The following is a 13,113-nucleotide window of genomic DNA, read 5'->3' as shown; positions in this document are numbered from 1 at the left end:
AGCTTACTTCTAACAAAAACTCGAGCAAAGCATTGTTACTATTCAATGAAAACAATGATGAACTTTTACTCCATAAGCCATATGCTGCCGTCCTCATATTGCTGAAATCCAACGACAATTCACGCACAGTAAAGTCGACGTTGAAGGGAGCGATCTGTTCTCGTAAGATCAGAAGATGTTTGATCAAGAACAAATGACCATTGATAGCACCCTAAAATAGAAAAAAACACGATAGGTCTCTCACACGAGTGTCTTCACTATTCTACGAGTTGCATTTTGCATGTTTTAAGTTCTCTGTAGAAAGTGAGATCACTAAGTAAACGCCGATGCACATAACAAAATGAAGGGAATATCTCGTATTTTCTTGTAAAAAGCCTAAAAGTTGCATCGTGTATTATTATTACGTATAATCAACAAAAAAACATCTTTTTTATGCAGCAGAGTATGAAAGACATTGATTTCAGAAACTAACATTTTTTATGTTAAATGCAGGTGAGGATGTTGAGATTTTCTGTATCATTATATTAACAAATTAACACATATTTATTATGCGTGATATAACATAAATTAAAAATGGAGTATGCGATCATTTACCGTTTTTGAAATAATACGCGAACTGGCAACTTTCAACGTAGAAATGCAAACCGATAGAGCTTCTTGAGATAATCCCTCGAATGTCTCTTTCTAAATAATAATGCAGGTCTTTAGCATTATAAAAAACATAAACGCGCGATAAAGCGTTGATCACAGAAGACCACAGTTGAACATAGAAGACCACTGTCGATCACAGATGACCGCAGTTGAACATAGAAGACCACTGACGATCACAGAAGACCGCAGTTGAACATAGAAGACCACTGTCGATCACAGAAGACCACAGTTGAACATAGAAGACCACTGTTGATCACATATGACCGCAGTTGAACATAGAAGACCACTGTCGATCACAGAAGACCACAGTTGAACTTAGAAGACCACTGTCGATCACAGATGACCGCAGATGATTACAAGGAGCAGCGATAATGAAAGAAGGGAAAACGAAAAACAAGTGCCCAAATTAGAAGCTGAACGTATTATCACAATTCTAACTCATTCAATCATCAAATGCATTCACAGCAAAAACGAAAAAAAAACCATTTTAGCCGTGTTTGTATGCGCAAGCAAAGTTGCCAAGGTTACGTGCAATATAACGATAACATATAACCTACTGAAATACATCTGTAGAGCTTTGATAGACAGACCAACGTTCTTCGCACTGTTGGATACCACATTCCTTGTAAATCTACCAGCGCGGCAGGAAAATCTGGAAACAAACGATCGACAAATTATACGACATAGAGCAATATCTTAGTGATGAAGAACTTCAGTCAAAGAGTAACACAAAGGTGGCCTCTACATATATAAATACAGTTAGTCTTCACAGGAGGAATGATAAAAATAAATATTAATCTCGGAAGGAAAATTGCTGGGCTTTAATTGATAAACTTCTAACAAACACAAAGCAGCAATAAATTTCTGTATGCAATGCAATCAAAACAAATTTAACTTGTACCAGAAGTTTTTGTTTTCTTTGCTTCCGTTTCGTCATTCTCGCTTTGCTTTTCATCGTCATCTTCTGCTGTCTATAATACAAAAACAAAACCCATCATTTACTCCCGCACACAAGTGGTCAACATAACCATTGCCAATAGAAGTACCATACGATGAATATTATTGAAAAAGTTATGAAACTAAATACCCTAATCATTAATTTATCAGGATAGGCAAGATCTCCAGGTGATGGAGAGTAATTCTGAATATCAGTTTGGATGTATGTCTGCAAAAAAGGAATATTTCATAAAATCAAAGACCAATCTTCCTGATAGCTCATACAGACTTAATGCGAAAAATTTGGGAAATCGCGAGGGGGTTCGTCATAATACCTTCATCAACGTGGCGCTAAAACGTAACAGTTGTATATCCAATCAAACACAAACAAGTACACATACTTGAGCTCGATAAACCAATCTTTCCTGAACATCTTCAAGCATTTGTGCAATTACACTGCCAAAAGCGAGCAATTCATCTCCTAAAAGAAACCAACCAAACGGAAATGTTCGACAAACTTCTTTTATCTTTGCTGAAGTTGGGCAATATTGAAATTTCAATATCACAGTAACGGTATCTTAAAAATACCGCAGTATACCGTTTAAATCTTTTATGGAAATATGTGATGATTTTAATAAACTGTTATAAGGATTTACTCCAATAACTCAAAAACAGAAAGTTGGCTATTTCAACGATCGGTATACCGCCAATTTTTAATTTGTGCTTACTGTCAAACAGATATTTTTTTGCAAAATATACAGATTTCAAGAATGTGTTTCCACACATTTGTATAATGGCCATTTTTGATTTTGTATTGTAATAGAAGTTTGCTTTACTTCAAATTGAACAACATTAATTCACAGGTGGAGAAGTGAAATATATACATAGTAATTTTCAATTTATAAAGTGATAGAAAAATAGTGGACAATTTACTTGTAAATATGGTGTTTAGTCTCGAAAGTAAACAGATATTGGCAAATAGAGAAAGTAGTAAAAGGACTACAGAAAGACCAATATCAGTCTATTTAAAAATTCGGACTTTAAAGATAAAATAAAGATTGAAAAAATATGACAGAGATCGAATTGCAGGAATGAAGGGCTTGGACAGGAGGATAATGGCTAAGATGACATCACATATAGCAATGATTGAGAATCCCACCTTTCTGACTGACATGATCCTCCAGCATTTCAACCTAAAGGGATAGAATGAACAACGCTGTATATTAAAAAGATGAATGTTGTTATGATGATGTTTGTTCCAACGATTATTCACCTTTAGTATGCTACAAAGTTCAGTCAATGTTTCCATGTGGTTCATGTGAATAATAAGAGGCCGAAATGCGTCGTACAAAATCGTACAAAAGTTTTCCAACAGAGTGCTGTAAAAATACATAAATTTAACATTCAAACACTCCATATAACAACATGAATATACATAAAATATACAAAAAATAATATCAATGTTTTTCTAGCACAGATGATATATGAGATGATTGATCGACTAACAATCATTCTCATAAACGAAATACAATATTTGCAATCCAATCCAATTTGCTACAAGTACCGCCAATACAGCTCGGGGGGAGAGGGGTGTAAGAAAAGAGTTGGTGGTGGTAAATTTTCTGGGACACGGTTAGTCTACGAATGTGCAAATGAAATTTTCAGCGGTGTACCCCATTAGCTGTAAATATTATGGTCTCTGACCTTCCTGGAACAATGAATTGTTAAAAAAATACCACAGTACCAGCAGCCTGTAACTGCATACGTCATTAAAAAAAACCCAACACTGTTATTCATCATGGAAAGCACATAATTGCCATGTTCAAGAACAATGGTAAAGTGGAACTATATCCAAACAAACCATGAAAATATATGATTCTTTAACGAGCAAGCTCTAAAAAACTACACGTTCCTCACTCGATAATAGGGAATAACGGCAGACTTAAAACTTACTACACGTCAGAAGCAAAAAAGCACATGTGGGGTCTGGATGGCTACTTACTGTAGCTCTGAACTTGGTTGGTTGAAAAAATGAAAATATAATTGATATTCGTCTTGACTAACACGCATCAATAAAGAACAACCACTTCGTACCTAAAAGATCAAAAACTAACAAATGTGAATGTATGAAGGGTCCTACTTTATAATAATACAAGTTGGTAAATTTATGTCAATATCACACGGTGGAATATCACTCTGCATATGTATGTTTCAATTTGTTTATGTATGCCTAGATAAAGTTAACACATTTGAAAGTCATTTTCATTAAGCAAGCTTTCTTCTGGATCAGATAGCAGTCTAGTTTAAGCAGATGACACAGTCGAACTAAGGCCATGTCATGTTTTTGGACTGATCGAATGCAACGGTGAAAATTTTAACGAATTGAAGTCAAATTTAGACAGATGAATGAGTAAATAAGAAAAGGAAGCAAATATTGGTCGAATTTGCCTCAACTGTCTTCTCTAATTACGTTTAAAAAGCATTTATTTTCATGCACCTACGGTTACGTTAGAAACTCGCTCAACTTCTTCATATTCAACCTGCGGCGTGAACACTTACCAAAGCACAAGTATTTCGCTGATGTTGTTGAATTATTTTCTCGACATTATCATGTATACAAGGCGCTAACAACTGGTATCTCTGGGTAAAGTAGAAATCGTGACAATCTTTCAATAATGATAAATATCTATAAAAAAAAGTTAAAGAGAATATCATATCTGAAGAAGGTGCGATGTATTTTTCACACATCATCAACATTCGTTTTAAACGTACTCCGAGCTGATGGTCAATCGTTGCTCTATTTGTTCCATTAAAGACTGCAAACGGAAAAAAGAATAAATTCTGCCGACATGACAACGAGATCAATCGCATCGTTTCACAACAATTTCACCTTTATTCTTGGAGCATTTGTACGAAATTTTCCATAAAATAAAGCGAACGAACCATCTGTGGAGTTCGTTTCCTATAATACAAAAACATTCTTGTTGAAAAGTCATTTCACCCTGGATTACATAGAACTCAAGAGCAACAAGCAAGCGGGGTCACACAATGGGCAGGAAATTAAGAAATGCTTCTTATCTTGTTTAGATCGTCAAAATGTTGCTTCCAAAGTCATGTTGAGATTTTAGTGTGGACTGTACAAAAAAGTTGTAAGAATGTCCATTCGCACCATATTCGTTTCTCACTGACTGTGACATGCCATATCGATTGTCAACTTCGCTAAACGGCAGTTTCTTCACTCACGAAACTCCCTCAGACTTTACTTGAATGTGCACCCAGTTAATCCCATATGTACATAGAGAACTGAAATTATCCCTAACTACATCACCTAAGTCAACTGTCATGTTAACTTTAATAATAGGCATTAATGATTGAACACTAACATTTGTTTATTAAAGTTTAATTAAACTCTACCTGAGAGCATCGATCGGTAAAAATCAAGTCTAAATTAATTTCCTGGCGTCAAACGTAGCGTCATACGTAATTTTCGGTACGATAAAAAAGCTCAGTGAGTGTTTGTAAAAACTGTTTCCGATATTAAATAATTTAACTGTTTGAACGTAGCATTTGATTAACGAGATAAACAAGATAAAATCATATGAAATATTTAAAATAAATATAACACACATATGAAAGTACAGTGTCACGTGTGTTCTTACATTTTTACTTGTAGTTACTTGGACTGTGGCGTATTTGAAAAGATCAATAACATGAGTTTTAACAAGATTTAGAGCTTCGTTCAAACATTGACTGTATCGAATTAAATACGTCTGCGATTCCTTGAAATGTTGCTGAAACACATAACACTATATATTAGTTACAACACATTAGCTTTTGAACAGTTGAGTAGAATACAATGAACATGAACATGAACTGTTTCGTAGGATCATCATTAGTCAGTAAAGTACAAAGGTGTACACGAACAGTTTCGTAGGATCATCATTAGTCAGTAGAGCCCAATGGTGTACATGAACAGTTTCGTAGGATCATCATTAGTCAGTAAAGTACAATAGTGTCTACGAACAGTTTCGTAGGATCCTGATTAGTCAGTAGAATACAATGGTGTACACGAACAGGTTTGTAGGATCATTATTAGTCAGTAAAGTACAATGGTGTTTACGAACAGTTTCGTAGGATCATGACTAGTCAGTAGAATACAATGGTGTACACGAACAGGTTCGTAGGATCATCATTACTCAGTAGAGCACAATGGTGTACATGAACAGTTTCGTAGGATCATCATTAGTCAGTAAAGTGCAACATTTGATGAACATGAACAATTCCGTAGGATCATCAATATTCAGTAGAGTACAATGGTGTACATGAACAGTTTCGTAGGATCATCATTAGCCAGTAAAGTGCAACATTTGATGAACATGAACAATTCCGTAGGATCATCAATATTCAGTAGAGTACAATGGTGTATAGGCACAGTTCGGCAGGATCATCATTAGCCAGTAAAGTGCAATGGTATACATGAACAGTTCCGTAGGATCATCAATATTCAGTATATTACAATGGTTTATATGAACAGTTCCGTAAGACCGTCAATATTCAGTGGAGTACAATGGTGTACATGTTAAGTTCCGTAAAATCATCAGCAGCCAGGGCAGTACAACGATGCAAAACTCGTGCCATTTAAAAAAAGATGGCATTGAGCACGTGACAATTCGCAAAAATTCACGTTAAAATTATTTCATCCACAATTATCACTTACGTTTGTTTTTATATATTCAATGCATTCATCAAGCCTGGAGAGCATTGGCACAAAAGATTCATTTGTTACAGATAATGTAGGAGTGTTTACTTTCTGAAGAAAACATAACATCGTTAAGAAGCAAATCTGTTTTATCTGCGCATGTCTCAGCTTGTAATAGTTTTCCTAATGTGAAATCATGTATTTTGAGTGTGTGTGTGGGGGAGGGACATGTCCCTCCTTTCCTCTCCCCAAGGATTTGCGCACATGATTATCGTTAAAACATTATTTTGAGTTTGTGAACATGAACGAAAAATTCAAATATTTAGTAGACAAACTAAAAGCTATACATACTTACCTGTTTAATTTGCTCGAGTGCGTTAAAGTACGATAGCTTGTCACTAATACTTTCGGCCATTTGTACCAAACGAGTCTGAACAACAAAAACAAAATGATACGAGACTATATGTAGAATGCAGTATAGCTAGCTACATTATGATACGAGACTATACGTAGAACGCAGTATAGCTAGCTACATTATGATACGAGACTATATGTAGAATGCAGTATAGCTAGCTACATCATGATATGAGACTATATGTAGAATGCAGTATAGCTAGCTACATTATGGTATGAGACTACATGTAGAATGCAGTATAGCTAGCTACATTATGGTACGAGACTATATGTAGAATGCAGTATAGCTAGCTACATTATGATATGAGACTATATGTAGAATACAGTATAGCTAGCTACATTATGGTATGAGACTATATGTAGAATGCAGTATAGCTAGCTACATTATGGTATGAGACTATATGTAGAACGCAGTATAGCTAGCTACATTATGGTACGAGACTATATGTAGAATGCAGTATAGCTAGCTACATTATGATATGAGACTATATGTAGAATGCAGTATAGCTAGCTACATTATGGTACGAGACTATATGTAGAATGCAGTATAGCTAGCTACATTATGGTATGAGACTATATGTAGAACGCAGTATAGCTAGCTACATTATATGAGACTATGTAGAATGCAGTATAGCTAGCTACATTATGGTATGAGACTATACGTAGAATGCAGTATAGCTAGCTACATTATGGTATGAGACTATATGTAGAACGCAATATAGCTAGCTACATTATGGTATGAGACTATATGTAGAATGCATATAGCTAGCTACATTATGGTATGAGACTATATGTAGAATGCAGTATAGCTAGCTACATTATGGTATGAGACTATATGTAGAATGCAGTATAGCTAGCTACATTATGGTATGAGACTATATGTAGAATGCAGTATAGCTAGCTACATTATGATACGAGACTATATGTAGAACGCAGTATAGCTAGCTACATTATGGTACGAGACTATATGTAGAATGCAGTATAGCTAGCTACATTATGATATGAGACTATATGTAGAACGCAGTATAGCTAGCTACATTATGTAGACTATATGTAGAATGCAGTATAGCTAGCTACATTATGGTATGAGACTATATGTAGAATGCAGTATAGCTAGCTACATTATGATATGAGACTATATGTAGAATGCAGTATAGCTAGCTACATTATGGTATGAGACTATATGTAGAATGCAGTATAGCTAGCTACATTATGGTATGAGACTATATGTAGAACGCAGTATAGCTAGCTACATTATGATATGAGACTATATGTAGAATGCAGTATAGCTAGCTACATTATGGTATGAGACTATACGTAGAATGCAGTATAGCTAGCTACATTATGGTATGAGACTATATGTAGAACGCAATATAGCTAGCTACATTATGGTATGAGACTATATGTAGAATGCAGTATAGCTAGCTACATTATGGTATGAGACTATACGTAGAATGCAGTATAGCTAGCTACATTATGGTATGAGACTATATGTAGAACGCAGTATAGCTAGCTACATTATGGTACGAGACTATATGTAGAATGCAGTATAGCTAGCTACATTATATACGAGACTATATGAACGCAGTATAGCTAGCTACATTATGGTAGAGACTATATGTAGAATGCAGTATAGCTAGCTACATTATGATATGAGACTATATGTAGAACGCAGTATAGCTAGCTACATTATGATATGAGACTATATGTAGAACGCAGTATAGCTAGCTACATTATGGTACGAGACTATATGTAGAATGCAGTATAGCTAGCTACATTATGGTATGAGACTATATGTAGAATGCAGTATAGCTAGCTACATTATGGTACAGACTATATGTAGAATGCAGTATAGCTAGCTACATTATGATATGAGACTATATGTAGAACGCAGTATAGCTAGCTACATTATGGTACGAGACTATATGTAGAATGCAGTAGCTAGCTACATTATGATATGAGACTATATGTAGAACGCAGTAGCTAGCTACATTATGGTACGAGACTATATGTAGAATGCAGTATAGCTAGCTACATTATGGTATGAGACTATATGTAGAACGCAGTATAGCTAGCTACATGGTATGAGACTACATGTAGAACTATAGCCATTATGATATGAGACTATATGTAGAATGCAGTATAGCTAGCTACATTATGATATGAGACTATATGTAGAATGCAGTATAGCTAGCTACACTATGGTATGAGACTATATGTAGAACGCAGTATAGCTAGCTACATTATGATATGAGACTATATGTAGAATACAGTATAGCTAGCTACATTATGATACGAGACTATATGTAGAATGCAGTATAGCTAGCTACATTATGATATGAGACTATATGTAGAATGCAGTATAGCTAGCTACATTATGGTATGAGACTATACGTAGAATGCAGTATAGCTAGCTACATTATGGTACGAGACTATATGTAGAACGCAGTATAGCTAGCTACATTATGATATGAGACTATATGTAATGGTATAGCTACACTATGGTATGAGACTATATGTAGAACGCAGTATAGCTAGCTACATTATGATATGAGACTATATGTAGAATACAGTATAGCTAGCTACATTATGATGAGACTATATGTAGAATGCAGTATTAGCTACATTATGATATGAGACTATATGTAGAATGCAGTATAGCTAGCTACATTATGGTATGAGACTATACGTAGAATGCAGTATAGCTAGCTACATTATGGTACGAGACTATATGTAGAATGCAGTATAGCTAGCTACATTATGATATGAGACTATATGTAGAATGCAGTATAGCTAGCTACATTATGGTATGAGACTATACGTAGAATGCAGTATAGCTAGCTACATTATGGTATGAGACTACATGTAGAATGCAGTATAGCTAGCTACATTATGGTATGAGACTATACGTAGAATGCAGTATAGCTAGCTACATTATGGTATGAGACTATATGTAGAACGCAATATGGCTAGCTACATTATGGTATGAGACTATATGTAGAATGCAGTATAGCTAGCTACATTATGGTATGAGACTATATGTAGAATGCAGTATAGCTAGCTACATTATGGTATGAGACTATATGTAGAATGCAGTATAGCTAGCTACATTATGGTATGAGACTATATGTAGAATGCAGTATAGCTAGCTACATTATGGTATGAGACTATACGTAGAATGCAGTATAGCTAGCTACATTGTGGTATGAGACTATATGTAGAACGCAGTATAGCTAGCTACATTATGGTATGAGACTATATGTAGAATGCAGTATAGCTAGCTACATTATGGTATGAGACTATATGTAGAATGCAGTATAGCTAGCTACATTATGGTATGTACTCGTATCAAAAACCTGATCTTGAAGAAGTTGTTCGCAAGCATAGTGAAGAGCACCAGTTTTCGTTGAAACAAACAAATGCTGCTCATGTAAAAGTTTAAGATATTTCAGAGCTTCGTTAATTTCATTTAATATCACTTCACAATGATCTCTATATTCTTGCAGCTGTTTGCAATACGCGCTAAAATGTAAATAAAAAGAGGACAAGAAATTATCATTGTAGAAAATACATTCTAAAAATATCTTTTAGAAGGGAAGGGTATGACCGGTATGTTACATTGAACTAAAATACATGGAACGCTACCTGTAATAGACAAGCCTAATAATTTTTTGAAGCCAAATCTTACACCCAACTACGCGAGATCACACCCAGCCAGGCGTGTGTAGTTCAATCAAATTTCACCTCGCAGGAGAGTCTCGAAACAATACACACGCGTGTCTGGACGTAAGAATTGGCTTCAACTATTTGCTTCAGGTGGCGTTCCATGTATTTTGGTTCAATGGTATGTTACGGGTTGTCGTCACCAAAACATGATAAGCAGGCTTTACAAAATAACGACGGTGATGAGATTAAATTAAATTGCCCTCCAGCCTGACAATCGAGAGGGAGACACAGAGGACATTTTCGCGGAAGGAGTAGCTAATTTGCGGGATAGGGTCCAATATTAAGCAATGCTCCTTGAAAAAAGTATGGGTCAATGTAGAAGACCATTTGCAATTTGAAGGCGGAGTAGATATTTATAATCATGACGTCAAATGGTCACGTCATATTGCGCAATAATTTCTCTTGGCGACCCAGTCCTCCAGAGTTAAGATGAATGCCATTGTAGAGTCCAGTGGAGGTTGAATGTGTGAATGTGTGAATGAATGTGTGTGGAATGAAAATGTGAATGAATGGAATGAATGAATGGTGGAATGAATGGAATGGAATGGAATGGAATGAATGGTGAATGTGGTGAATGAATGGTGTGGAATGTGGTGAATGAATGAATGTGGTGAATGGAATGTGAATGTGGAATGAATGTGGTTGTGAATGTGTGGAATGTGGAATGAATGGTGAATGTGTTGAATGTGGTGATTGCGGTGAATGTGTTGAATGTGGTGAATGTGGTGATTGTGGTGAATGTGGTGAATGTGGTGATTGTGTGAATGTGGTGAATGTGGTGAATGTGGTGAATGTGGTGAATGTGGTCACTTATGTAGACATTATAAGACATGCTAAAGATGACTACATACTGATAAGCAGATTCCTGTTCTCTCTCCATTTGGTTTTCAACTTGGGCAAACCATGTGAAAAACTACAAAACATGAAAATGAAAATTATCATGACAACTGGGCGAAGATAATATAATAAAACAACCTGTCCAACAGCTTCACTTTTTGAAATATGTATATAATATTCTTGCTGAGAATTTTGTTTCTTTGCCGATATACGTGCACAATTAGTTTCCTTTTTGTGAGAAATGTCACCACAATGCACAACTAAATTATGAATAATTCCTCACTCAGCACGTCTTGTCATCAGTTTAATTTATAATGAAAGGTCTTCAGTGGTGTCTAGCTTATTGCCAAGCAACATTAGCTTTTACTAAGGCAAAATTTCTTTTGATGACAATGATTAAATAAAAATTTAGGCAAATCTTCCAAAGTAATCAGTAATGACAAAAAAAAGAAGAAAAAATTGAAGTAAAATTTCTGAAATTCAATTTCTTTTTTAAAATAATCTATTACAAAATTTTGACAATCATGCATGTTGATAAAAGCATGATGCATTACAGTTTTTTATGTTCAAAAGAACACTTCCCACACAATGACTGTCACTTAACTCAAAAAACAAAGCACCTTTCCATTACACCAGTCTTTGTTGTAAACAAAAAAGGAATAGCAATGAAAATTCAAAACAAAATTACACAATTCCAAACCTGTTGGGCATTTTCAACTTTGGCAGATCCAAGATCTATATCTGATATATCCATGTTGGTTTTGCTTTCAGATGTCTCACCATGAGTTCTTTTTGAGGGCAAACTTGTAATATCTTTTTCAGGGAGCTACATGATTAAAAATTTCAAACAACTTGGTCATAAAAATCCTACAGATGTTCTCTGAAAATGTAAATTTTGTATCAATAACATTAATTTCTTGGGAAAATTAATTGTTTTTATTTTCAATGAGCAATGAAATATAGCTGGTGTGCTGGTTTGAAAATCAAATTTAATGGTACGCACACAAAAGAAATCCAAAATATTATAATTAGTATTTTGCATATATTCTTGAAATTCATGAAATTTTGTTGTTGCAGAATCAATTGTGTTCTCAGAAATTGGTTGTTATTCAAACAGAAAACATCGCTTTGCAGTGAAGGATAGTATTTAACTTTAGTTTTAATGAAGAACTCGGATTTGGTCTCTCCTTTGCTAAATATGCTTGGTGTGCAAAGATAATATGAAAAATATCTATGGTGGGCAAAAAACATACTTTCCAGACTGGGGCCTAAGTAATACCAAGTATTGTGTGCATCATAAAACAGTGAAATATCTAGCTCAACAAAAAATTCTGCTGTGAAATCAAAAGAAAATATCCCTTGCGTACTACAAGGCATTGTTTCTTGAGTGGTAACAAGAAACTGCCACGTACAGACGGTAATTAAATAAACTAATGAAAGTTATAGATATACTTGATTACGGTTTTCATAAGCACTTTCGAGATAAAGCATAAGCTAACAGTACTAATTTTTATTATGTCCATTGCACAAAAAAATCATCTTTTTTAGGGCGCATAAATTCATAAAATTGTCGTTGAAATTCTCAGACAGTACTCACTGTCACTGTTGAGATTATTCATTAAATGCGACACTTTACCTCTGATGGCATTGCACGATTCATTGAATAAGTTGCCAACAGCAAAACACTATCTTTTTCATCATCTGTAAGAGGGGATAAACATCCTTCTTTTGAATCCCAAAGATCGAGTCTTTCCATCAAGTTATTCGAAGAAGTCGCCATCTTAAATTTAGTCAATGACTTCATGTCATACATTTATAGGTGACTGACTATTTTCATTCTGAGACACAGG

General features: G+C 34.9%; 1 protein-coding gene across 2 annotated transcripts in view; it reads right to left on the bottom strand.

Annotated features, from left to right (window-relative positions):
- LOC124446232 (conserved oligomeric Golgi complex subunit 3-like) overlaps window positions 1-13,113 on the bottom strand; it is a 22,552-nt gene extending 9,439 nt beyond the window's left edge. For both annotated transcript variants that reach the window (XM_046997060.1, XM_046997062.1), the window contains exons 1-19: window positions 12,900-13,113; window positions 11,964-12,089; window positions 11,278-11,339; window positions 10,057-10,222; window positions 6,642-6,716; window positions 6,305-6,397; window positions 5,247-5,378; window positions 4,478-4,549; window positions 4,360-4,403; window positions 4,147-4,273; window positions 3,590-3,681; window positions 2,861-2,966; window positions 2,747-2,780; window positions 1,989-2,068; window positions 1,739-1,816; window positions 1,553-1,622; window positions 1,209-1,303; window positions 595-684; window positions 8-211 (exon numbers count right to left, since the gene is read on the bottom strand). In XM_046997060.1, the coding sequence (XP_046853016.1) occupies window positions 8-211; window positions 595-684; window positions 1,209-1,303; window positions 1,553-1,622; window positions 1,739-1,816; window positions 1,989-2,068; window positions 2,747-2,780; window positions 2,861-2,966; window positions 3,590-3,681; window positions 4,147-4,273; window positions 4,360-4,403; window positions 4,478-4,549; window positions 5,247-5,378; window positions 6,305-6,397; window positions 6,642-6,716; window positions 10,057-10,222; window positions 11,278-11,339; window positions 11,964-12,089; window positions 12,900-13,076 (1,923 nt within the window). In that variant the 5' untranslated portion in view covers window positions 13,077-13,113. The remainder of the gene's footprint in view (window positions 1-7; window positions 212-594; window positions 685-1,208; window positions 1,304-1,552; window positions 1,623-1,738; window positions 1,817-1,988; window positions 2,069-2,746; window positions 2,781-2,860; window positions 2,967-3,589; window positions 3,682-4,146; window positions 4,274-4,359; window positions 4,404-4,477; window positions 4,550-5,246; window positions 5,379-6,304; window positions 6,398-6,641; window positions 6,717-10,056; window positions 10,223-11,277; window positions 11,340-11,963; window positions 12,090-12,899) is intronic.

Source organism: Xenia sp. Carnegie-2017, unplaced genomic scaffold (genome assembly GCF_021976095.1).
Source record: "Xenia sp. Carnegie-2017 unplaced genomic scaffold, XeniaSp_v1 HiC_scaffold_22, whole genome shotgun sequence".
Classification (NCBI taxonomy): Eukaryota; Metazoa; Cnidaria; class Anthozoa; order Malacalcyonacea; family Xeniidae; genus Xenia; species Xenia sp. Carnegie-2017.
Note: the sequence above shows the minus strand (reverse complement) of the source record. Positions and strands in the feature narration are given on the sequence as shown.